The sequence below is a fragment of the Ahaetulla prasina genome, chromosome 4 (genome assembly GCF_028640845.1).
Source record: "Ahaetulla prasina isolate Xishuangbanna chromosome 4, ASM2864084v1, whole genome shotgun sequence".
Lineage (NCBI taxonomy): Eukaryota > Metazoa > Chordata > Lepidosauria > Squamata > Colubridae > Ahaetulla > Ahaetulla prasina.
In genome coordinates, this window is record NC_080542.1 from 127871200 (window position 1) to 127892798 (window position 21599).

The following is a 21599-nucleotide window of genomic DNA, read 5'->3' on the forward strand; positions in this document are numbered from 1 at the left end:
GCCATGTTCTGTCACTGTCTAGTGACCCAGTGCCTTGTATCCTCTATTAGTTTCACACCGATAAAGGAATCCCTGCTGCTTTAAAAATACACACACACAGACTTCAAGATTACAAATTGCAACCCTTTTGTTTGGCCACTAGGGTGGCACATGCCAGAACCTGTGTACTATAAGTAGTTAAAATGTTGCTTTCCCACTGGTTAGACCCAGGTTTAGATCTCCAGGTCTGTCTAGTCCTAAATCAATACCTTAATTGGTGATGCTATGCAAGTTCACTCTCAGAAAAACCTGTCTACAGAATTGCTGTTGTGAGGAAGTGTAGAGAATAAGGAAAACGACCTTGATGAAGTTCCATTGCCAAAGCAACAAGCAATATCCAGATCATGTTTGGAAATCCTCCCTAATTCACTGAACTATAAGAATAAAGAAAAAGAATAGCAAAACCAGAGTTTCAAGATATATAGCCAGTTGCAATAAAAATTTTAGCATTTTTTGTGGAGTTGATTTCTTGGTCTAGTCTACTAGTGGGGCCAATAGTAAGACAGGAGAGCTCCTAGAAGAAATTCAAGATACAAATCTAAGATGTAAATATAAATAAATACATCCTTCTCACCTTGCCACTTTCCCCAGAAGGCAGGATCATGGAGGCGAGTGTCAAATGTCCATTCCAATTGTTGTGTCCGGTGCCCAATAAAAGAGAGGATTTTGGATTGCAGCTGTTTCTTTAGTGACAATTGCTACTTGCAAACAGAAGTTCCATGTTGCACTGAGCCTTAATAGGGTGATCAGTCAACAACTTCATGTCACTCTTTGCCATTAAGGAATGGATAAGACTGTTATTAAATACTGTTCTTCTGTGGAAATGACAGGTTCAAACCATCATTGAAACTAATGATAAATAATTAGCTTTCCCAAAGCAAAATAATTTGAAGGCAAACTGAAAAGAAATTAATTTGTTTCATAAAGTGGGAAGATATATTTAAAACAAATTGAATAAACATGAGTAACATTCCCTTTCTGAATAGCACTGATGTGGTTTCATGTGTTAAAGCATATTTATAGAAAAGCCTTATTCTTGGGACAAGAAGATTCAACGATATTTGAAGGGCTCTTTTTGATATACAAGCTGGTTGAAAGGACATATCGTCAGAATATTTTATTGTTAACTGCATGCTGCACCTGTAATCCAGATGTTACATACCAGGAAAAAAAGCACTAGGACATTCTGTTCCATATCTCAGAACAGTAAGCGCGAGTAGCACGCAAATAAAACATCTGCTGTTTTCTTTGCAGAAGAAGAAGCTGATTATTCAGTACTCCAGAGCACTTTTTTTCAACCTCAGCAACTGGGGAATTCTGGGAGTTGAGGTCCACAATTGTTAAGGTTGTAAAGTTGTTAAGGTTGAAACATGATCTAAGGAGCTGTCAGGCACAAAAGGCCAGGTCTACACACAAAGGTTTAATTAAGCTGATTATAAGCCTATGCACAAAATTCTTCTCAACTAATACAGGTAGTCCTCGACTTATGACCTCAATCGAGCCGAAACTTTCTGTTGCCAAGTGAGACAGTTATTAAGTGGATAACTGAAGTTATTAATTAATAACAGGGTAATTAAGTGAATCTGGCTTCCCCATTGACTTTGCTTGTCAGATGTGCACAAAAGCTGATCACATGACTCATATTTATGACTGCAACTGTCATAAATATGAGTCAGTTGCCAAGCATCTAAGTCTTGATCATGTAACCACGGAAATGCCAGAATGGTTTTAAGTGTGAAAAACGGTCATAAGTCGCCTTTTTCAACAAAGTTGTAACTTTGAACGGTCACTAAATGAACTGTTGTAATTCAAAAACTACCTATTATCAGCACTTGCTTAGATAAGAATCATTGGCACTCAAGGGGGCTTGGATTTAATTTGCTTGTTGGCTACATAGGGATTGTAAACTGAGCCTTCTTTTAATTCTACTCCCAAATTCTGTCATTCCTTTTTCTAGAGGAGCCCTATCCTTTTCATCAACGTTAGGATTCCAGATAGGCAAGTTATAATATATAATAATAAACTATGTTCTGCAATATCTGATTGGAAAGGCATCCTAAGAGAGCCTTGGCTGCTAGAGGCTAGTATTGCTGGGAACTGAGCTGATTTACTGGTTCTCCCACCAGAATTTGGCCAACAAATATTTGCTCACCTGTTTTTCACATGTGAGGAATTGCAGTGGGAATGTCTACTTTGGTTTGATATTGGAGAATGGATAACATTTCATGATCAGTGATTTAATAAGCACATTATATAGGGTACTTGCCTGTGTTGGCTGAAGAACTTTAAGAACTGAAAATGGACTCATTTTGAAAGTTTGGAAGGTCTTTCTAAACATATTTCTAAATCAACATCATGGTTTATTCTCCATCCAAGAGATGTTTGTCATTAAGTATTTGAGCCATAGTTTATAAAATAGGTGTTTGCTGTTGTTCCATAATTACAAAAATATGGATCAAAACTTTAAAAGAGGTCAACACATTTAAATTCTTGCATAGCATGATCCTTCTGATTTTATGATTTATTTAGTTTTTTTGAGAGGGATTATCTTCCTGAAACTGGAACTAAAGAGCATAAGCATTTATTTCACTTTTTCTAATGTGCTGTTAATGCTTGCCTATTTTGTTAATGTTATATGTTCAAAATGACTAGTTGCTATTTATTAATTATCATGGAGTTAAAGCTTTGATAATGTGTCACTGTAGTGGGATCTCTGACCTCTCATCCTCCAGAAATGTTGTTGGCAATGAAGAAACCTAACGCTAAGTTTCTACATTTCATTTCTTTCAATGAATCTACCCTCTTGTCAGATTGAAGGGTATAATTTCTTCCTTTGACCTGAACTAGTAGGTAAGTTTAAAAAAATTAAAATAATTGCCTACATTTGAAAGTTGTAAAAAGAAACTAAACCATGCTTGTATCTGCAACATGAACAGAGAAAATTCATTCTAGTTAAAATACAGAAGTATAACCACAGATTAACTGTATCATTAATATTCTGGTCATACTTATTAACAATAAAAATATTAACTGGATTGCAGAAATTTGGAATGTTAGCATTGCTTATATCCCAGTTAACAACATCATATTCATTGTATTGTATAGTAATGCAAACTAAAACTAAAATTCAGGAGTTATCTACCATTCTTATATATGCAGAAAACAGTATTGGCATGAAATTTGCTGGCCCTCTCGCTGAATCCAATCTTGCTCAGATTGTGTGTGTTCTGACTTGCTGCCAAGAATCCTAATTTTGCCTGTTGATACTCAGTAAGCAAAGATTTCTTTGGTTGTGCCAGCTCGTGGGAAAATTGTCTGCCACGTTTTGCACTGCTCTAACAAAAATAGAGTGGGTCACACTTCAAGACTCAACTGTTCTCTAGACCCTTTCCTGTGCCCTGCTGCCTACACCACACACCCTCATAAATTAAGCTCAACAAAGCAACCCAGATCAGGGTCAGAAGGGAGCTGAGTCACAACAAAACTCTTATTTAAGATTTCTTTCCTCCTCTTTTCCTTTTTATTTTTTAATAGGCAAAAGTGCCACTTTCCAGATTCCTCTGTGTTCAGTTTGGAAGAGAATTGAGGGGAAAGAACTGTCATAACACAGTTTTGTATTTCAGCCTTGTGTAAATGGAGATAAAAATAAAGATAAAAGTTTCCCCTGTCCAGCCATGTCTGATTCTAAGGGTGGTGCTTATCTCCATTTCTTAGCCAAGGGAGTCGGCATTGTCTGAAGACACTTTCATGGTCATGTGGCCAGCATAACTATATGCTAAGTTACCTTCCCACCAAAAGTGATACCTATTTATCTACTTGCATTTGTATGCTTTCAAACTGCTAGGTGGACAGGAGTTGAGGCAGTTAATGGGAGCTCATTCCATCTCTTGGCGCTCAGGTCTCGAATCCAAGCTATCAGCTTTCCAGCTGACAAGCTCAAGGTCTTTAACCACTGAGCCAGAGCTATAAAGTCTGATATATGACCAGTGTAGTACTGCCTTGTCCAGGTTCTTAGAGAGACAAAAACTGGTTTGGTTGTAGGTGAGTTTAGCTAGGGACAAGAGGAGAGGCTGTGCTGTCATCAATCTGAAATAGCCAAATGAGTGTTGCTCCTCCCCTACCTGCTATCCACCCCCACCTGAATTCCTCTCCAGGGTAATGGGTTGGAAAATATAATTTGTATTTGTTATTCAGTGGTTTTGGCATAAAGAGGAAAATTATTATTGTTGTTGTTGTTGTTGTTGTAATTATTATTATTATAATAATTATTATTTTAGTAGATGTACGTTTAAAGGACAGTTTAAGCCTGTCTCATTAATGGATTGGAAATCAAAGAAAAACAACATGAGGACATAGCCCGAAAGAAAAATATAGTGATGTAAAGTGTTTAATCAAAGTGGGAAAAACCCCAGTAAGAAAGTATTTAGGATAGAAATATTAGATAGTTCATAAAATAGTGGCACCAGGCAGATTGCTGAGTCATAGCTTAAGTCATATGTTGAATTTGAAAGCTACATGGCAGGAAAATGTTCTATTGCCATAGCTGAAGCAAACCACAGATTTGAATCATTTTGCTACAAACTTCATATTCAAGAGGCTTGGCAGCTTTTTATCTTTGTGATAGTTTTAAATTCTAATTAAATCTGAGCTTTACTAAAGAGTCCAGATTGGGCCAATTAAAAGATCTGTGGTATGATGCACACTATTCTACATCTATAGATCATATTCATAGTTTTTTGAAAATGTACATTTTTGTCTATTGCAAACTTTTTTATTATATGATACAATGGGGAAATTTCTTGGAATCCCTGTTAAGAGCTTACAGATCATAACAATGATATCATGGATACTATTAAAGAAAATAAATCAGTTTAGAAAGTAGAGCAGCTCATTAATGCATGAGGTTTTTTGAAAGTAGAAATGATCTGGTTGCTTCCTGAAGTATTCAACTATGGTGTTAAACATACCTGTGGTGTTACTAAGATGTTGTGATCTACTGAACTTTGCAGAATAATGTGTCAGAGACTTAAATAGCTTCTGCAAATGGGCCAGTTCCTGGCATACTTTTTAGCATATGGCAGAGCCGTATGACATACAAAACAATTGCAGGGATTGGGCATATCTAGTTTAATAAAAAGAATTGGTTGATGATAGCTTAAATCTTCCATACAAATTGGCAGGAAAAGTGACTGGGGAGAACAGCCCCCAAAATGCTGTTGTCGACTGAAATTTGAAAACCTGGAAGAAAGTGAAAAAAGAATAGAAAAGGGGGCAGAATGGGGAGAGACATTAGACCTATTACCACATTAAGAATCTTGACATCCAAAAGGGGATTAAGCAGGATATTTTTAAGACTCGTATTTCAGTTCAGTTGCTAATTTTAAATTTGTGCAAGTGACCTGGAGGGAAGGGCTAGTTGTCATCTAATTGCAGATTATAAGACTAAATTAAATTTGCAATCATCAAGAGAAATGCATAAAAATGAGGGGTTTTTTTAAAAAAAAACTTACTTTGCCGATAAGCTGCAGCTAGAATTATTCTACCAGCAAACTCACATTAAGTATTCACTTTATAGGGTACTATAAAATGAAAAATTATAAATAAACATAAGCATTTTTCATCCCAGTAGGATAAATGTGAATTTTAAAATTGCTGAGAGCCTTATGATTCTTTTAGACATTTTCTCGCATGGTAAACAACATGTGAAGATGAGCATAACTGAGTCCTTCACATGTAAAAATATGTAAGGATGTGATATACTTTACCTCTTAGATCTTTTGAAAGTGAAGGTTGTGACAACTACCTGGGTCATATGTGACTTGACTCTCTGCAGTGATAGTGACCACATGAGGTCATATAGCCTGTAGGCTGTAACCTGCACCCTCTCTTGAAAAGATTTAGGTGACCAGTCTTCGAGGTTAACATTGGTCTTGCTCACTTGTTATGAGTGCATGCTGGTCATAATAGATGGGGACTGTAATGATTTGTACTTTGTACCATATCTACCATTCAAATTGGGCTTAATTTCAAAGTTCAGCTGAAGTTTGAAAATTCAAAAACAACTGTGGGGAGGGGGCAAACAGTTGGATGGTTCTTATTTGGGTTAAATCAATGAATTGTTTCTCATTTTAAAAAGTTGTGGGAAGCTGTTCCCAATCTGATGCCTTCTAAAACACAACACCTCCCACATATCTGCCAGAATTGCTAATAGCATCAGGAAGACATAGTCTTGCCAAAGAGTTGCATGTCAAATATATTATCATATAGTATCAACCTGGCCAATTCAATTCAACAGGATTGACACGCTCCTAGTTCTTTTGATTAAACAATGCCGTTTATTAGGATTCCAAAGGCATGCTTTCCATTGGAATAAAGTCCCCCCATCCTAGGAGCCTCCACATTTGAAAACCTGACTCTTCACCCAAATTTTGACGAGGATGGGACTAGCCCTTTCCAAGGAATGGATATGTGTTTTGTTGCTGCCATTTTTGTTTTGGGTTTCTTCTTATAGTACTACTTTGTTTTTTTTAATCATTTTATAGTTTTCATATTTTCTTGAGAACTGCTCAGAGTATATATTGAGAGTATGGTGGTGTAAAAATTAAATTAAGTAAGTAAGTAAATAATAAAGTGATGAAATATTGGGAGAATAATCCAAAAATGAAGAATAACTTTTCAATTTATTAATTTTTGGTCAGATTAGACATAACAGATTAATAAGCCTTTAGAATTTCATAACTATCCATTCAACAAATTCAAAACAACTCTTTACTGAAAGCAATTTATCCAGCAATTTCAAACTTGTTTGATTTCTATCCTATTAGTTTGGTAAGTGCTTTTTTCCTGTTCAAGTCAAAATCTGAAGTTTTTTCTATAATTTTTAGGTACAATTAAATTATTTCTAAGCCCTTTCAATAAATGAGAGAATAAGTACATTTTATTTGTAGCATGCAAGCTTAATCAGAATTTTTTTCTTTCCATCAACTGCTTGGGATTTGAAAAAGGAGAGGTTGGTTATAGCTGGTAAAATTACATAGGAATTGGAAAAACTTTTCTGTCCTGTGTTTAAATGATTCTACTACCAAGTGTGATTATGATAGATCAAATATGTACCTGTAAATTTGTTGAAAGTTTGGAGTATATAATATGTTTGCTTCTGGTTTAAATAGCATTTTAAAAATGAAAAGATTGTCTTGTGTTAGCAATTCATATTGTCTAATTTCAGATTACATTTTTTACATCTGGCATAAATTACCTTTTGAAGACAAGTGAGACAATCATTGGCTGTGGATGTGGAAGGAATTTATGAAAATGACAGTCCTGTGTTCTTGTAATTTAAGAAGCATTATAAACAGAAATGAAATGCTTCTGTAATCCTGGCAGAAAAGAAACAAGAAAAAATAAAAGTGACGTTGTGGTTTGGAGAAAAAAACCAAGCAAACTTAAAAACAATTCACAATGTTTGAAATCCAGATGTTTTATTCATTTGAAGCATTCCAAGTTTTAATTTTAGGCATCCTGTAGAATAGGGTTGGAGGAGACATTCCTTTGATCCAATTTTTAAAGAAAATTTTCATCACACTTTGGAACCCTCTAAATCTGTCTGTGAACCAATTCACATAACTGGAGAGTGAGATCTGCAATTTTCTCAAATTTGGAATATGACCTGGAATTCAAGAAATATACACACGCATGTATACATACTCCAGATACACATATCATATCAAATGGGTCACAAAGATCTTTAAATAAAAGTAGATAATGTATTATATTGAGAAAAAAATTCTTAGAAAAATGAAAAGCAAACTTCTCCATTAAGGTGTGGTCTCGTATTGCTTTCTCCTGGATTTCCCCCCCTCCTTTTAATTCTATAATCTCACTTTCCTAATTGTCTCCCATCCAAAGATTAGCCACATTTCACAATGCTTGGCTTGGAAGATCAAGTCAGTTAAATTAGAGATTTTAATGTTAACCACATCACAAAAGTCTAATTGTCCTTTAACCTATTTTAATTATCATTTGAAGCCAAGATGAAGTCCAGTTTTGAGTATTTCATAGAGGAAATTGTTTTTATTAAGAATTATATCTAGAGGAGATAAATTGAAGTCAGTGAATCAGTCAAAAATCAAATCCATTGGGTCCACTTTAAGTATTTGCTCAATTTTTGTACTATTCGTTTTATGGATAAATGATATTTTATAAAATTACATTTATTTTTAAAACGATAAGCAGCATATCAGTGTACTGTTGGTGCCAGCTGAAAGGCTCATTTCTTTGCTTGCCTGTATAGCACCAAATACTATATATGAAAACAATTCCATATGCTGATTGCTCTTTTTTCGGATAAAAGCACAATTGAAACCCAGCAAATCTAGTTCTTTAACGAAAAAGGGGATTTTTTATGGGCTTATTAATTATGGGCTTATTCTCTGTATTCTTCTCTAGTTGTTGTAAACTACTAATCTTTGGAATACTGATGTTTTAAAGTATGTTTTCTTCAACTATAATGGGGAAAATAAATTGCAGACCTCTATTTGGTATTCTAGAAATGACCCTGTTGAGAAGCCATCTTTGGAATGACATGTTCAGTGTTTGCACGCTAGAGGTACAGTCTTATGATAAGAAAGATTGTCCAAAATGAAATCCAGTCTGCAGAATGCCCTATAGGAAACAGACCATCTGTAGACTTTTGGAAGAAGTCACAAGTGAAAGTAAAATATTGAAGTTTCAGGATTTGAAGGTTCATTTAAAGCAGAGGTTCTTAATAAGATTATGAAAAAAAAACTATAATGAAGGCTACTTATCCCATATAATGGTTTCCTTATACTTAAGAAAAATAAAGAACGTTCAGTTGAACTTAGTATTCAAAGAGACTAAAAGTTACATAATAGAAAATATGAACAAGATTACCTTTTAGGTATATTGAATTGATTTATTTGCCAGAAATGAAGGATGAGAAATAGTTACATTCTACTCCCTAACATGTGATCTAATGTGTAGTTTTGCAGAATATTTTTATTGGTAACAATATTTGGATGAACAAACATGAACATGTTAACATAGATAGGATTATCAAAATACCCATATGCACTGATAGTTAATATTTCCAATTAGTGTTCTTCAGGATCAGATTATTTGAATATGCATATGACTGGTTTTCAGCGATGATCACCAATTTTGAAAATCTTTCCCAACAGAAATGTTTATGTTCTATTAGTAGTAGACTTCTAAATAGTTTGTAGGGCCAGTTAAAGGCAATGGATTGAATTGATTGAAATAATGTTGAAATAATGTAATAATGTAAATAATAGTTTAACTGATTTCAGTAGTATAATGTTGATACATGTTTCTGCTATTGGATTTTTAATATTGTTTTTAAGAGTATCTTTTAAATAAACAATATAAATTATTATTAGTAACTATATTTCTGCATCTGTGGAAGCCACTTATTGGAGAACTGTGCCCTGAACATTTCTAAATAATTATAATAATTATCTTCTATGATAACTTTTTTCAATTATATATGAGAACCAGCCCATACCTCTCTGAGGTTTGAGCCACATAGTGTTTGCACCTTATTAGTAAGATTAATATTGTCTGCATACACATTTTTCTGAATATTACAAGAGAAAAATAAAAAGGAAATGTAGCTTAATGTCAGAAGCAAACATGGCTTTGAAGCACAACAGCATTTTCTTTAAAAGTGACCAAGTCAATTTGCTGTCAAGATCTTGTCCCGGGGCTATGAATGGGAAGGAAATACTCAGCTCAACCTCTGACATAATCAAATAAAAGTTTGGATCTCCAGATCGAAAATGTTACATCGTTGTACTGGAACAGGATCCTACTTCCCTCGTTATGTTTAATGTATAATTCAGGATGGAGGTGTGTGAGAGATGTCTTCTTGAATTCTCAGCTCTTACTGAAGGAGCAGGTGGCACCTTGGCCAAGAAAGCCTTCACACAGATTAATCTAATGTGCTGATTGTGCTCATACATGAATCAGAAGGCCTTACAGCAGTTACTAATATTATGATCCTCATGTTGTGGACTACTGCAATGCAGTCTATATGGGGCTGCCCTTGAAGACAACTCCAGAATGTCTATAATGCAGTGACACAGGTTGTTATGGCTTTAGGCACACATACAATCTTTGCTTTATAAGCTGCACTGGTTGCCAATAGGCTTCCTGATAAGTTGCTTATTAACACTTTAAAGATAGTCCTTGAGTTACAACCATTCATTTAATGATGTTTGAAGTTACATTGGAACTAGAAAACTGACTTATGACTGGGTCCTCATACTTACGACTATTACAGTCTCCCCCTAGTCACATAATCAAAATGTTGCAGTGCCCTGGTGTCATATGATCACCATTTGCAATCTCCCCAGCTGGCTTCTGACAAACAGTCGGGGAAGCCAGATTTGCTTAATCATCATATAATTCCCCAACCTTTCTGGGTTGGTGGCCCAGAAGGGGGGGATGGTTTTGTGGGAGGGGCAGGCGAGTACCTGTTACCTGCACAAGGGGGGCTGCGAGTGCATGTGACGTTCGTGTGAATAAGGCCCGATTGCAAATAGGCTGTGGCCCACAGGTTGGGGACCCCTGTGTTGTTAATTCACTTAACAACTGCTGTGATTCACTTAACAGCCATGGCAGAAAAAAGTCATAAAGTCTGCCTTGATTCACTTAACAACCACCTTGCTTAGCAACGGAAATTCGGGTTATAAGTTGAGGACTACTTTGATAGCCTAGTTGACTGATGCAACATCTGCCTTCTCTAGTTTGTGCCCATCCCAAGTGGCTGGACGGAGTTGGCATGCTCTCACCTAATGGGGTAAAGAAGTGCATCTTCTTTGTAATAGCACCTGCCCTCTAGAACAACATCCTGCCTAAGATTTGTACAGTCCCCACCCTGGCTTTGTTTAGACAAGCTTTTGAAATCTTGCTCTTCTCTGAGGCTTTGAGATTGAATGAGTGGTGGATTCCTTATAGGATAAGAGGCCTATTGGAAATTGTGTTATGTTGTTTTATACTGCATTGCTTTAAATTGCCTTGTGTTGTGTCCTGCCCAGAGTCATGATAGACTTGGGTGGCCTCTGAATTTAATAAACGGCAATGTTTTCTCATAAATGTCTTTCAGTAAATGCCTACTGAATGAAGGAACACTATGAACTGAAGTTTTGAAGGCCTGATGTTAACTGGTATAGTTCAGTATTCTTCAAGTTAGTATCTTTCAAATGTTTTGGTTTAATACCCAGAATTTCATTTGAGTATTCAGTGATGATATTTGGTTTGTATTCCATTATATCTGAAAGTCACTAAATTGGCTATGTGAATTTCTTTTTGATAAGTTAACTTAATTTCAGGAAGCTTATGAACTTAAGCAGTTGATTTGTTTTAATAGGCTTAAAAGTGGAAGATCTGATTGAATATAATAATAATAATAGTAATAGTAATAGTAGTAGTAGTAATAATAATAACAATAACAATAACAATAATAATAATAATAATAATGTTTTAATTTGTATACCGCCCTTCTCCCGAAGGACTCAGGGCAGTGAACAGGCAAATAAAATACAAACAGAAACATACACCATAATTAAAACAACCCTTAAAAAACTGATTCAAATTTGCCAGAAAATTTAAAATAACATTACACCCCATAAAATTACAGAAATTTAAAACCCATCAATTAAATTTTCAATTAAAATTTAAAATTTAGAATTTAAAATCAGGCCAGTCCAGCCATACGAAATAAATAGGTTTTAAGTTCGCGGCGAAAGGTCCTAAGGTCAGGTAGTTGTCGAAGCCCGAGGGGAAGCTCGTTCCACAGGGTAGGAGCCCACACAGAGAAGGCCCTCCCCCTGGGGGCCGCCAGTCGACACTGTTTGGCTGATGGCACCCTGAGGAGTCCCTCTCTGTGGGAACGCACCGGACGCTGGGAGATAGAGGCCGGCAGTAGACGGTCCCGTAAGTAGCCCGGTCCTAAGCCATGGAGCGCTTTAAAGGTGGTAACCAATACCTTGAAGCGCACCCGAAAAACAACAGGTAGCCAGTGCAGTCTGCGCAGGATAGGTGTTACGTGGGAGCTCCAAACCGCTCCCTCAATAACCTGCGCAGCCGCATTCTGGACTAGCTGAAGTCTCCGGGTGCTCTTCAAGGGCAGCCCCATGTAGAGAGCAATAGCAAAAATATGGATGCAATAGTAAAAATAATTTTTCAGTTGTCATTTTCTGATATGTAAACTCTATGTATCTTCCCAAAATAGCAATTAAAAGTTTACCAAAATATTATAAATCAATAAATTACAATCATTAAAATTACTTAGAAAGCTGGGGATTTAAAGCAAAACTTTGGTAACATTGTAGTGGTGAAAATATGCAGAACCTTGATTTAAAAGCAGATGAGAGTTTGGCAAAGTCCTCCCTGGAGATAAAAACTAGAAATAAAAAGATATGTTACTTATTTAGAATTGTTATATTGATTATCATTCCAAACACTCTGTTATTGTTTTTCACCAGATCATGCTGGCTGAAGAATTCTGGAAATTAAAATCCACAAATTTTAAAAATGATAAAGTTGAGAAATAAATTACGGTTGGGAGGGGCTGAAGTAAAATTCTTAAATCCTTTCAATCAACATAAATTTGGGAGAGAAAGTGCTGCCTAGAAGCTCCCTTGCTTTTGGGCTAGTGAAAAAGCATGTGCTATATTTCAATACATTAATATGTCATAAAGGAAACAAGTTAATACCTAATTTAGATGAGTTACTGATTACTGAGGCAAAGCAGATGCAAGAATGTAATGCCTTTAAGCATGTTTCATATATACTCTCTGAATAATTGTTTGGAGCAAAAATGCAATAAATGTGCTTGGGGTTTAGCAGTTTCTGTCCCTCTTGCATGGTTAAGTTGGAAACAGGGATTTAGGTGACTCAGAACTCCTTCCCGATTCTTAGAACTGTAAGGAGTAAACAGTTGGGACAGACATATGTTACATGAAAGCCTTAGAATATTATGTTCTCATGAGTCCCATGCAATAGTTTATTATTATATTCCCTTGATAAGTCACGACTAATTGAAATGGATTTTGGCAGAAAAATAAAATCCTAAAGGGATTGTTTGCACACATAGTAAATCATTTAAATATGGCTTTATTGTCCAAAGATGAGAAGGAAATTAAACATCTGTCTAATAAAATTATTCTGATGAGATCATTCTACCTCAATCAGGCACTCCAGTTTTATCGTTTCATACACTTTCATACACAGTTAATTTCTTAAACTGAAGTCATATCGGTATATTTCTCGTGTGCAAAACGGCCTTATATTTTGCCCTGTGCTAAGTGTATTTAGAAGGCTTAGTGGCCATTTGAAGTTACAATGGATTCCCTAGAATAGCAGTAGGTAAAAGGTAAAGGTTCCCCTCGCACATACGTGCTAGTCGTTGCCGACTCTAGGGGGCGGTGCTCTTCTCCGTTTCAAAGCCAAAGAGCCAGCACTGTCCGAAGATGTCTCCGTGGTCATGTGGCTGGCATGACTCAACGCCAAAGGCGCACGGAACGCTGTTACCTTCCCACCAAAGGTGGTCCCTATTTTTTCTACTTTTCTACTATTTTTATGTGCTTTCGAAACTGCTAGGTTGGCAGAAGCTGGGGCAAGTAACGGGAGCTCACCCCGTTACACGGCAGCGCTAGGGATTCGAACCGCTGAGCTGCCGACCTTTTGATCGACAAGCTCAATGTCCTAGCCCCTGAGCCACCGCATCCCCTAGAATAGCAATAGCATACCGCTATTATATACCGCTTCACAATGCTTTTACAGCCCTCTCTAAGCGGCTTACAGAGTCAGCATATTTCCTCCAACAATCTGGGTCCTCATTTTACCAACCTGGGAAGGATGGAAGGCTGAGTCAACTTTGAGCCTGGTTTGGAGCTGGTTTGAACTGTCAAATTGCAGGCAGCCGTCAGGCAGCAGAATTAGCCTGCATACTGCACTCTAACAACTGCACCACCACAGCTCATAAAGAAAAGCTACTTAGGAGCTACAGTTCCAAAGTTTTTACATTTGCACCCTGCCCATGGTCACATGACTGTGTTTGGGGCAGCTGGCCCTCATGTGACCACAATTTACAATGTTTCTACTTCCAGTTTCTGGGGGAAAAAATCTGTCGCAAAAAATTGTTTTGCTTAATGACCATAACATTGGCTTAATGATCACACATTCATTTTATATACACAATATTCACTTAACAACCATTGCAAAAAGGATTGCAGAATCAAGTCTGGTCATATAATGGCCCATTTTATGGGTATCAAGACCTACGATCGTAATTGCTAGGCTTAATTATGATTATAAGTCGAGGATTGCCTGTATGTATTTCTATCCCTTTGAGATATATTTTATCTCTACCAGGTTAGTGTCAAAGACTGGCTGTGGTTACTCAAATAACATCAGTATCTATTCTAGTACCACAGTCAGGTGGTGTGGTCAGACATGATCCCTTACCTTGTTTTTAGCCTTACTGTTCTCTGGCTGCTAAGATGTTGCAATAAATTGGACATTACCCTGTGTTCTGCTGTTTGTTATGCATGTTTGAGACAATGCATTCTTTGTGGTTGTGGTCAATGCTACCACAATAGTTGCTGCAGGATTCCTTACTCTATTGAACCTGTATATTCTTTATACACGTAAATCATGTACTGTGTTCAGACTGGTGGTGTTTGTGCCAAAAAAAAAATGTTTCCAACTAACAATTTAAAAAATCAATGATTAGAATGGGAATTATTGTCTCTATCAGCAAATACTTTTTGTGGCTATTCATCTTTGTAATGTTATGAAGACTTTTTTAGATGTATTCAGTCTCTTTAATGACTATCCCTACATGTATTATCTCAGACTGTCTCATTGTGTGAACTCTTGCATTTATACTGTAAGTAGGAGCCTGAAAATATTTTTGTTTAAAAGAAATACATAGATTTCCAATAATTAAGAAATTTTTTTAAATGATATTTGAGTTTCATATAAGTATTAAAAGGACAGGGTTTGAATAGCACCCAACTGTTCGGTGATTAGCCGTCATGCTGCTGTTGGGAGCGGAACAGAGTAGAATGGGTTATAGCCAGTGGTGGGATTCAGCCAGTTTGCACCACTTCAGGAGAACCGGTTGTTAACTTTCTGAGCAGTTTGGTGTACTAGTTGTTGGAAGAAATCATTAGGGCAGAGAACTGGTTGTTAAAATATTTGAATCCCACCACTGGTTATAGCTTACATTACAATGGGGAACACACTTTCTGTTGCTAAGGCAGTTGTTAAGTGCACTGAGCCCGATTTTATGACTTTTTTGCCACTATTTTAAAGTGAATCACTACTTTTGTTAAGTGTTAGGCAAATCCACTTTCCTCCATTGACTTTGGTTATAAGAAGCTGGGAAGGTCTCCCATGGCCATCACATGACTCTGAGATGCTGCATGCTAATTGCTATATAATCAGCATGATATAAATATCATGCTATATAATCAGCATGATATAAATACAATAAGTGCCTAAATTTTGATCCCATAACTATGGGGATGCTATGATGGGCATAAGTGTGAAGAACAGTTGTAAGTCACTTTTTTCAGTGCCATTGCACTTTAAACAGTCATTGAATTAATAGTTAAGTCAAAGACCACTGTATTAAATTTCCTCCTATCACCACCCAGCAATCTTAATGAAAAAGTCTGAGTCTCCAAAGAAGGAAAAAGCATATTGTAAGGATCAGTGCTGAAAAACAAAATCTGGTCCTATTCTTTAACAATTGCAGGAGGATGTACTGCTGACAAATATAGAAAGCCAAACTGCTTTTGCCATCCTAAATATATTGAGTGTTCTCACTGCTGATCTTGCAGATGGACATTAGTAGTTTTTGGTATGACGACAGCTGGCAGAATTAAAATGACTTTGGGAGCAGTCATATTCTAGATAAGCTAATGGCAGAATATGGGTCTTATCTGAAAGGCCATGGATTGAATCTAGAGAAGGCGAAATCAGAGTTGAGTTAGAGTGGAAGGAGTGGACATTTTAACAAACTTATCTTTCTACAGTAAATGTGATTCTTCTGTTTCCTTGGTCCCCATAAGTAAAGGTAAAGGCATCTATAACACCCTTATCCAGATGCCCTTTCATTAAAAAAGGAAGTTAAAGTACTAGTCCTGCTAAAAAACTTTTGAAAATGACCAAATTCTTAACAATATTCCTTATAGATTTATTCCATATTACATTTGTCTCATAAACTGTTTTGTAAAAGGTCTATTAAAGCAAGCTAGAAACTCTTTAAAAACTTTCCTTCTCTTGATCATAAGATTTTGGGACAGTTTTCATAGCAGATGCAGCATCAATGCTATTTCAGGATCACTTCCATGTTAATTTTGCCCTTGATATATTTCAGTTTTCATTTGTACATACACACACAAATGCAACCATTAGATCCATTTCTAAATGAATAGCCAATACCTTGCACTTTTTAAACCACTGCACTGTTGGAAAAAAGAGGAGAGAAAATAACTCTTCTGAGGAGAATTTATTCTCCTTTGGGCATTAGTGTGTTTGCAATCCTGTTTCATTCTCTTAAACAATTGCGTTGTTTCCCAATATTATTGCACAATTGCGTCTTTCCCCATGACTGCCAGCTCACGTTGTTAATCTGAACATTTTCTGTGACTTGACAGAAAATTGTCTGTGACGGTTGAGAATGGATAGCTGAGCACCCTCTGCCTGCCAAAAGGTAGGATGTCAGTTTCTTGTGAGGTAAACATTGCATGACCTATAAGCCAGCCAGTCAGCTCATACATTGCCTTATTAGGTAAGCAGCTGGGGATTATGTCTGAGGACAGAATTGACTATATGGCAAGCCGAACATCCTTCTGAGAGAGAGGGAGAGGGAGAGGGAGATATATACAGACCAACCCCTAAGGGATGTAGCCCAGTCGAAAGACAATCATAGTGCTGAGATTTGTTTCTGTTTGCATTTTCATTTCAATACACGGCGTGCATTATAAATTGTAGTGAAAAGATTCATCCAAATAGCTCATGAATTCAGGAAGGAATAGAGCAGTCAGATGCCTTTTCTTTCACTGTACCTTGAACTAGAAAAGCCTATATTATATGCAGTTTTCCATTACTGTACTAGTTTTGCTAATGGTATAGATGGATTTATTTTATTCTCTTTACGAATTTATAAATATTTACTGATTAAATATTTACTGAGTAAAAAATCTAGCTCATCAAATGATTTATGGATGGATTTAATGATTGGAACTTGAAAATAATAGATGTGTGGAAACGAGTGTGGAAAACAGGCTTTTAACAACAACAACAACAACAACAACAACAACAACAACAACAACAACAACAGAGTTGGAAGGGACTTTGGAGGCCAACCCCCTGCCCAGGCAGGAAACCCTACACCATCTCAGACAGATGGTTATCCAACATCTTCTTAAAAATTTCCAGGTTGAGGCATTTACAACTTCTGCAGGCTGCGATCATTTAATAAAATCTGATAATTTAAAAAACAACAACAAAGGTTCAAAACCAACCCCCCAAAAAACGACCCAAGAATGCAGGATTGCCTAAGTACAATGGCCCAAGACTAGGCAAAAATAGCACAAAACTATTGGTGAGAAAGCAATATGACATGATTTGTCTAAGTTTTAGAGGATGCTCAGGGTTAAATTACTATAAACCGAATTGTTCTATTCATGCTGTTTGCAAGAGTCTGACCAATGGCTCACACTGATACACTGGCCATGATACGCAATAGAATTCTTAATATAGAACTTCCGCTACGTACAATGTAGTATTATAGGCAGAAATTCCTCTTAAATAATATAAATAATTACAATTTGACTTTTATGTTACTTCCCTTATATGCAAGTAATACCTAAGGACATTGTAGGATCCTTAACATGTTGCCTTCTGCCAGCTTTTGATAACTTACTCTTTTATGAGGTGGCTTCACAGTATCTGTCCAGGATTTCCAGCAAGATTTTTTTCCCAATTCCTCTAGCAAACACCAGAATAAAGGTTTTTGTGCAAAGCATATGCTCTATAACTAAATTATGCCCCCTCCTTTTACCTTCTCTCTATCCAAAGAAACCTATTCCTAAAAAATTCCTGGGATCAAGAAATTCCTATTACAGCAAATGAAAGTTCTTAAGATGTCAATCAGTATAAAGGTTTGCTATTCTTCTACATTACTTATAAGGAGATGAATATAGAATTATCTTTAGATGGAAAAGTAGGATAAAAATGCAGCAGCTTTGATTCTTCACTCAGTTTTCATTTTCTTCTTTTCCCCCCCAAAAATAAAATCAATTTGTTGTTTCAGTTAAAAAAACATACATATTTTTAGTGATTTATCAAATGAATAATTCCTCAGACCCAATGGGTAATACATTAATATCATAATTGCTTTTTGATACTGAATCCAGAATTAAGTGGATTCAAGGTATGATATACACTGAATTCTCAACATGTGTATCTGTGTATACAGATACACAGATGTATTTTATTTTTAAAAACAAATGCAATAGTAGAAATAATTTCATAGCTGGTAAATATTAAACTGACAGAATGAAACTACCTTCTTGGCTTTGTCATTGGCCAACAATAAATCATAAAAAAAATCATAGCTGGTAAGATGAAACTTCAGCATGGATTACAAAGCTTTTAAAATTCATGTTTAAAATGCTCCTTTGGCAGAGAAAAACCACTGGGATATTTAACGTTGAAATGTTAGTGAAAGAAATGAATGTGCAAGTCATTTGTCCTGTTTAGTTTTTATTATTGTCATGTTTATGTTTTGTTTTTGTTTTTTTGTTTTCTTAGTGGTTATTTGGGGACAGGGAGTAGTGGAATACCTTGTAATCTATTTGAAGTAGAAGCTGAAATTGGTTCAATGCAGCCAAATATGGTTTACAGCAGGGGTTTAAACCAAAATTCTCCAGCGAGCAAGTTTGGAAACTCTCGGTTTAAAGTAATACCAAGTTCTAGCTGTAAATGGATGTGCCCAAACTTTCAACATTCTCTAAGGCAGTCTTGAATTATTGCCTAGCAATAGACCTGAGTGAAGGAAAATAAAATATATTAAACATGTTTCCCACTGGAGAAATGATCTCATGTCAGGAAACTTTATACCAGAATGAAACTTACATGAATAATATCCAGTAGGAAAACATCATCTTTTGAGGAGTGAAACAAGAAAAAAAATTCTCCATTAGAATAGAATAGAATAGAATAGAATAGAATAGAATAGAATAGAATAGAATAGAATAGAATAGAATAGAATTTTTTATTGGCCAAGTGTGATTGGACACACAAGGAATTTTTCTTGGTGCATATGCTCTCAGTGTACATAAAAGAAAAGATATGTTACGTTTTAAGTGAATTCCTCCCTTTTCCACATTTGAGTGAATGCTTTAGTTGTGGTGTGACCTACCACAGTTACCATTTGGGATTGGGGTGGAAAAATATCCAACATTTGCTGATTGCCAGCCAGCCAGACCATGCAAAATGAGTAAGGCTTGTTTGTCAGAATGCATGTGAATCTAATTCGGGAAAAGGAAAAGTATGACAAGCTGTTTGTTGCCTCTTGCAAATATTATTGTGAGTTTCTAGAAAGCATGTAACTGGACATTTTAATCATTATGGTGGGCTAGATGGATTTTTTGTCCATGTTTATATAATGGGTAATTGCATCAACATAAACTTGTGGACATTCTGATAGGTCAGAACAACTCATAATTGACCTGCAGACCATTTATCATCACCTATATATTATCACCTCTACAAATGTGTGTGTTGGAAAAAAATATTGCTTTGACTTTTTCCCAGGAATAATGACCAAGAAATAGAAGGAGAATCTCATCTCAACTTCCAGTTTAGGGTGAAATCTTCTAGGATGAAGCAAGAAATATAACTGACATAGATTTCTAGGTGTGGTAACTATAGTGCCATTAAAGTTTGAGCTTGTGTTTTCTCAAATCAAGTTTTACTCAGTTACCTTCTTAGCTTTTTGGATGTCTAATTGTCATCTTAGAATTGTTGATATGTTCATACTTTCTCTTTTGAAGCATTTATTGTTTCCTTCACATGGTCCTCGACTTACAACAGTTCAGTTAGTGATCAAAGTTACAACAGCGCTTAAAATGTGACTTATGAACATTTTTCACACTTATAATTGTTGCAGCATCCCCATGGTCATATGATTTACATTCAGATGTTTGACAACAGGTTCATATTTATAACAGTTGCAGGATACCGGGGTCATGTGATCACCTTTTGCTGCTTTCTGAGAAGCAAAGTCAAGGGGAAAGCCAGATTCACTTAACAACCAGGTTACTAACTGAACAACTGTAGTGATTCACTTAACAAATGCAGCAGAAAAGTCGTAAAATGAGACAAAACTCAGTTTACAAATTTTTCATTTAGAAACATAAATTTTTAAATTTTGAAACATAAATTTTGGGCTAAATTGTGGTCGCAAGTTGAGGGCTATTTGTACTCATGCAAGCCCTATTTTGTTAGGTGTTTTAAATAATTCATTTAAATAATAGTTTATTTTGGTGAGTGCCAGTTTGTGTGTTTGGGTTTGTAATCTGGTAATATGCTTCTCCAAAATGACTAGGAGGCACTAACTGAAGGTGTTCCTGTGTCCTTCATTTAGGAAAAGGAAATGTGTGTTTTTTCTGTGGAACTTGCTCCCTAAACTCTGGTAGAGGAGAGAAAGAAAATGCTGATACCAAAGACCAGCTGAAGGCAATAACTACTACATTAGACCAGGCTCTTTTGATAGGGGGTGTGCGCCAGTAGGTGAGATACCTGCTTTTTAGGATACTTCAATCTAAAATGAAGTCAGTGTAGATTAGTTCTTACATGCTAGTCCATGCTATTGCAACTTGAAGTATATAGCTCAAACTTTACTGATGTCATGTAGAATGACTCTCAAATTCTTCAGATGCTAAATGCAGCTTCACTTTGATTGAGACATTTTTGAAAATCTCTGTATTAAGTGCACTAAGAGGAAAATTCACTTCTTCCTGCCCTGCAAATCATTTTGTGTTGTTGAGTCAGATAGTATACAAGCTTAATGTATTATGTTGATTGGTCACACAGTCCTTCCACAACTGGATTTGGCATTTTTCATCATCTATTGAGTCTTAAGCATCAGACTATTACGGTATTACTACTGTTATTTTCAGAAGTACTACCTGATTATCTCGTTTTGTAGCTTTCATATGGTCTTGATTTCTATTAATCAATTGTCCTTTGTATTCACACCTGGTAGGAGTAACAATTAGTTAAATTTCAACTTTTGCAAAGGTTGTTGGCTGATACTAGTAGGATCCATTGTTGCTGTTAGTCTCTTCTCTCCTCACTCTTCTTTTCTGTAGTGACATTATGCCCTAATTTCTACATCTTATGCTGATGGTTGCATACTTAATCCCCCAAGAAAAGATCAGGTGCTCTAGTTTAAAAGAAAAAAAAATCTGCTGTGATATTCTGTGATGTATTAGAAC

The 21599-nt window shown here is 36.0% G+C and overlaps 1 protein-coding gene across 12 annotated transcripts in view; it reads left to right on the forward strand.

Annotated features, from left to right (window-relative positions):
* The window catches only part of SVIL (supervillin), a 186749-nt gene that overhangs the window by 69085 nt on the left and 96065 nt on the right, over positions 1 to 21599 (forward strand). For 2 of the 12 annotated variants that reach the window (XM_058184300.1, XM_058184299.1), the window contains one exon: positions 11183 to 11264. The exons of 7 other annotated variants lie outside the window; for them this stretch is intronic. In XM_058184300.1, the coding sequence (XP_058040283.1) occupies positions 11234 to 11264 (31 nt within the window). In that variant the 5' untranslated portion in view covers positions 11183 to 11233. Of the gene's footprint in view, positions 1 to 2744; positions 2890 to 11182; positions 11265 to 16748; positions 16805 to 21599 lie in introns of those variants that run through there. 3 more of the 12 variants (XM_058184310.1, XM_058184311.1, XM_058184315.1) reach the window with 3 other exon arrangements.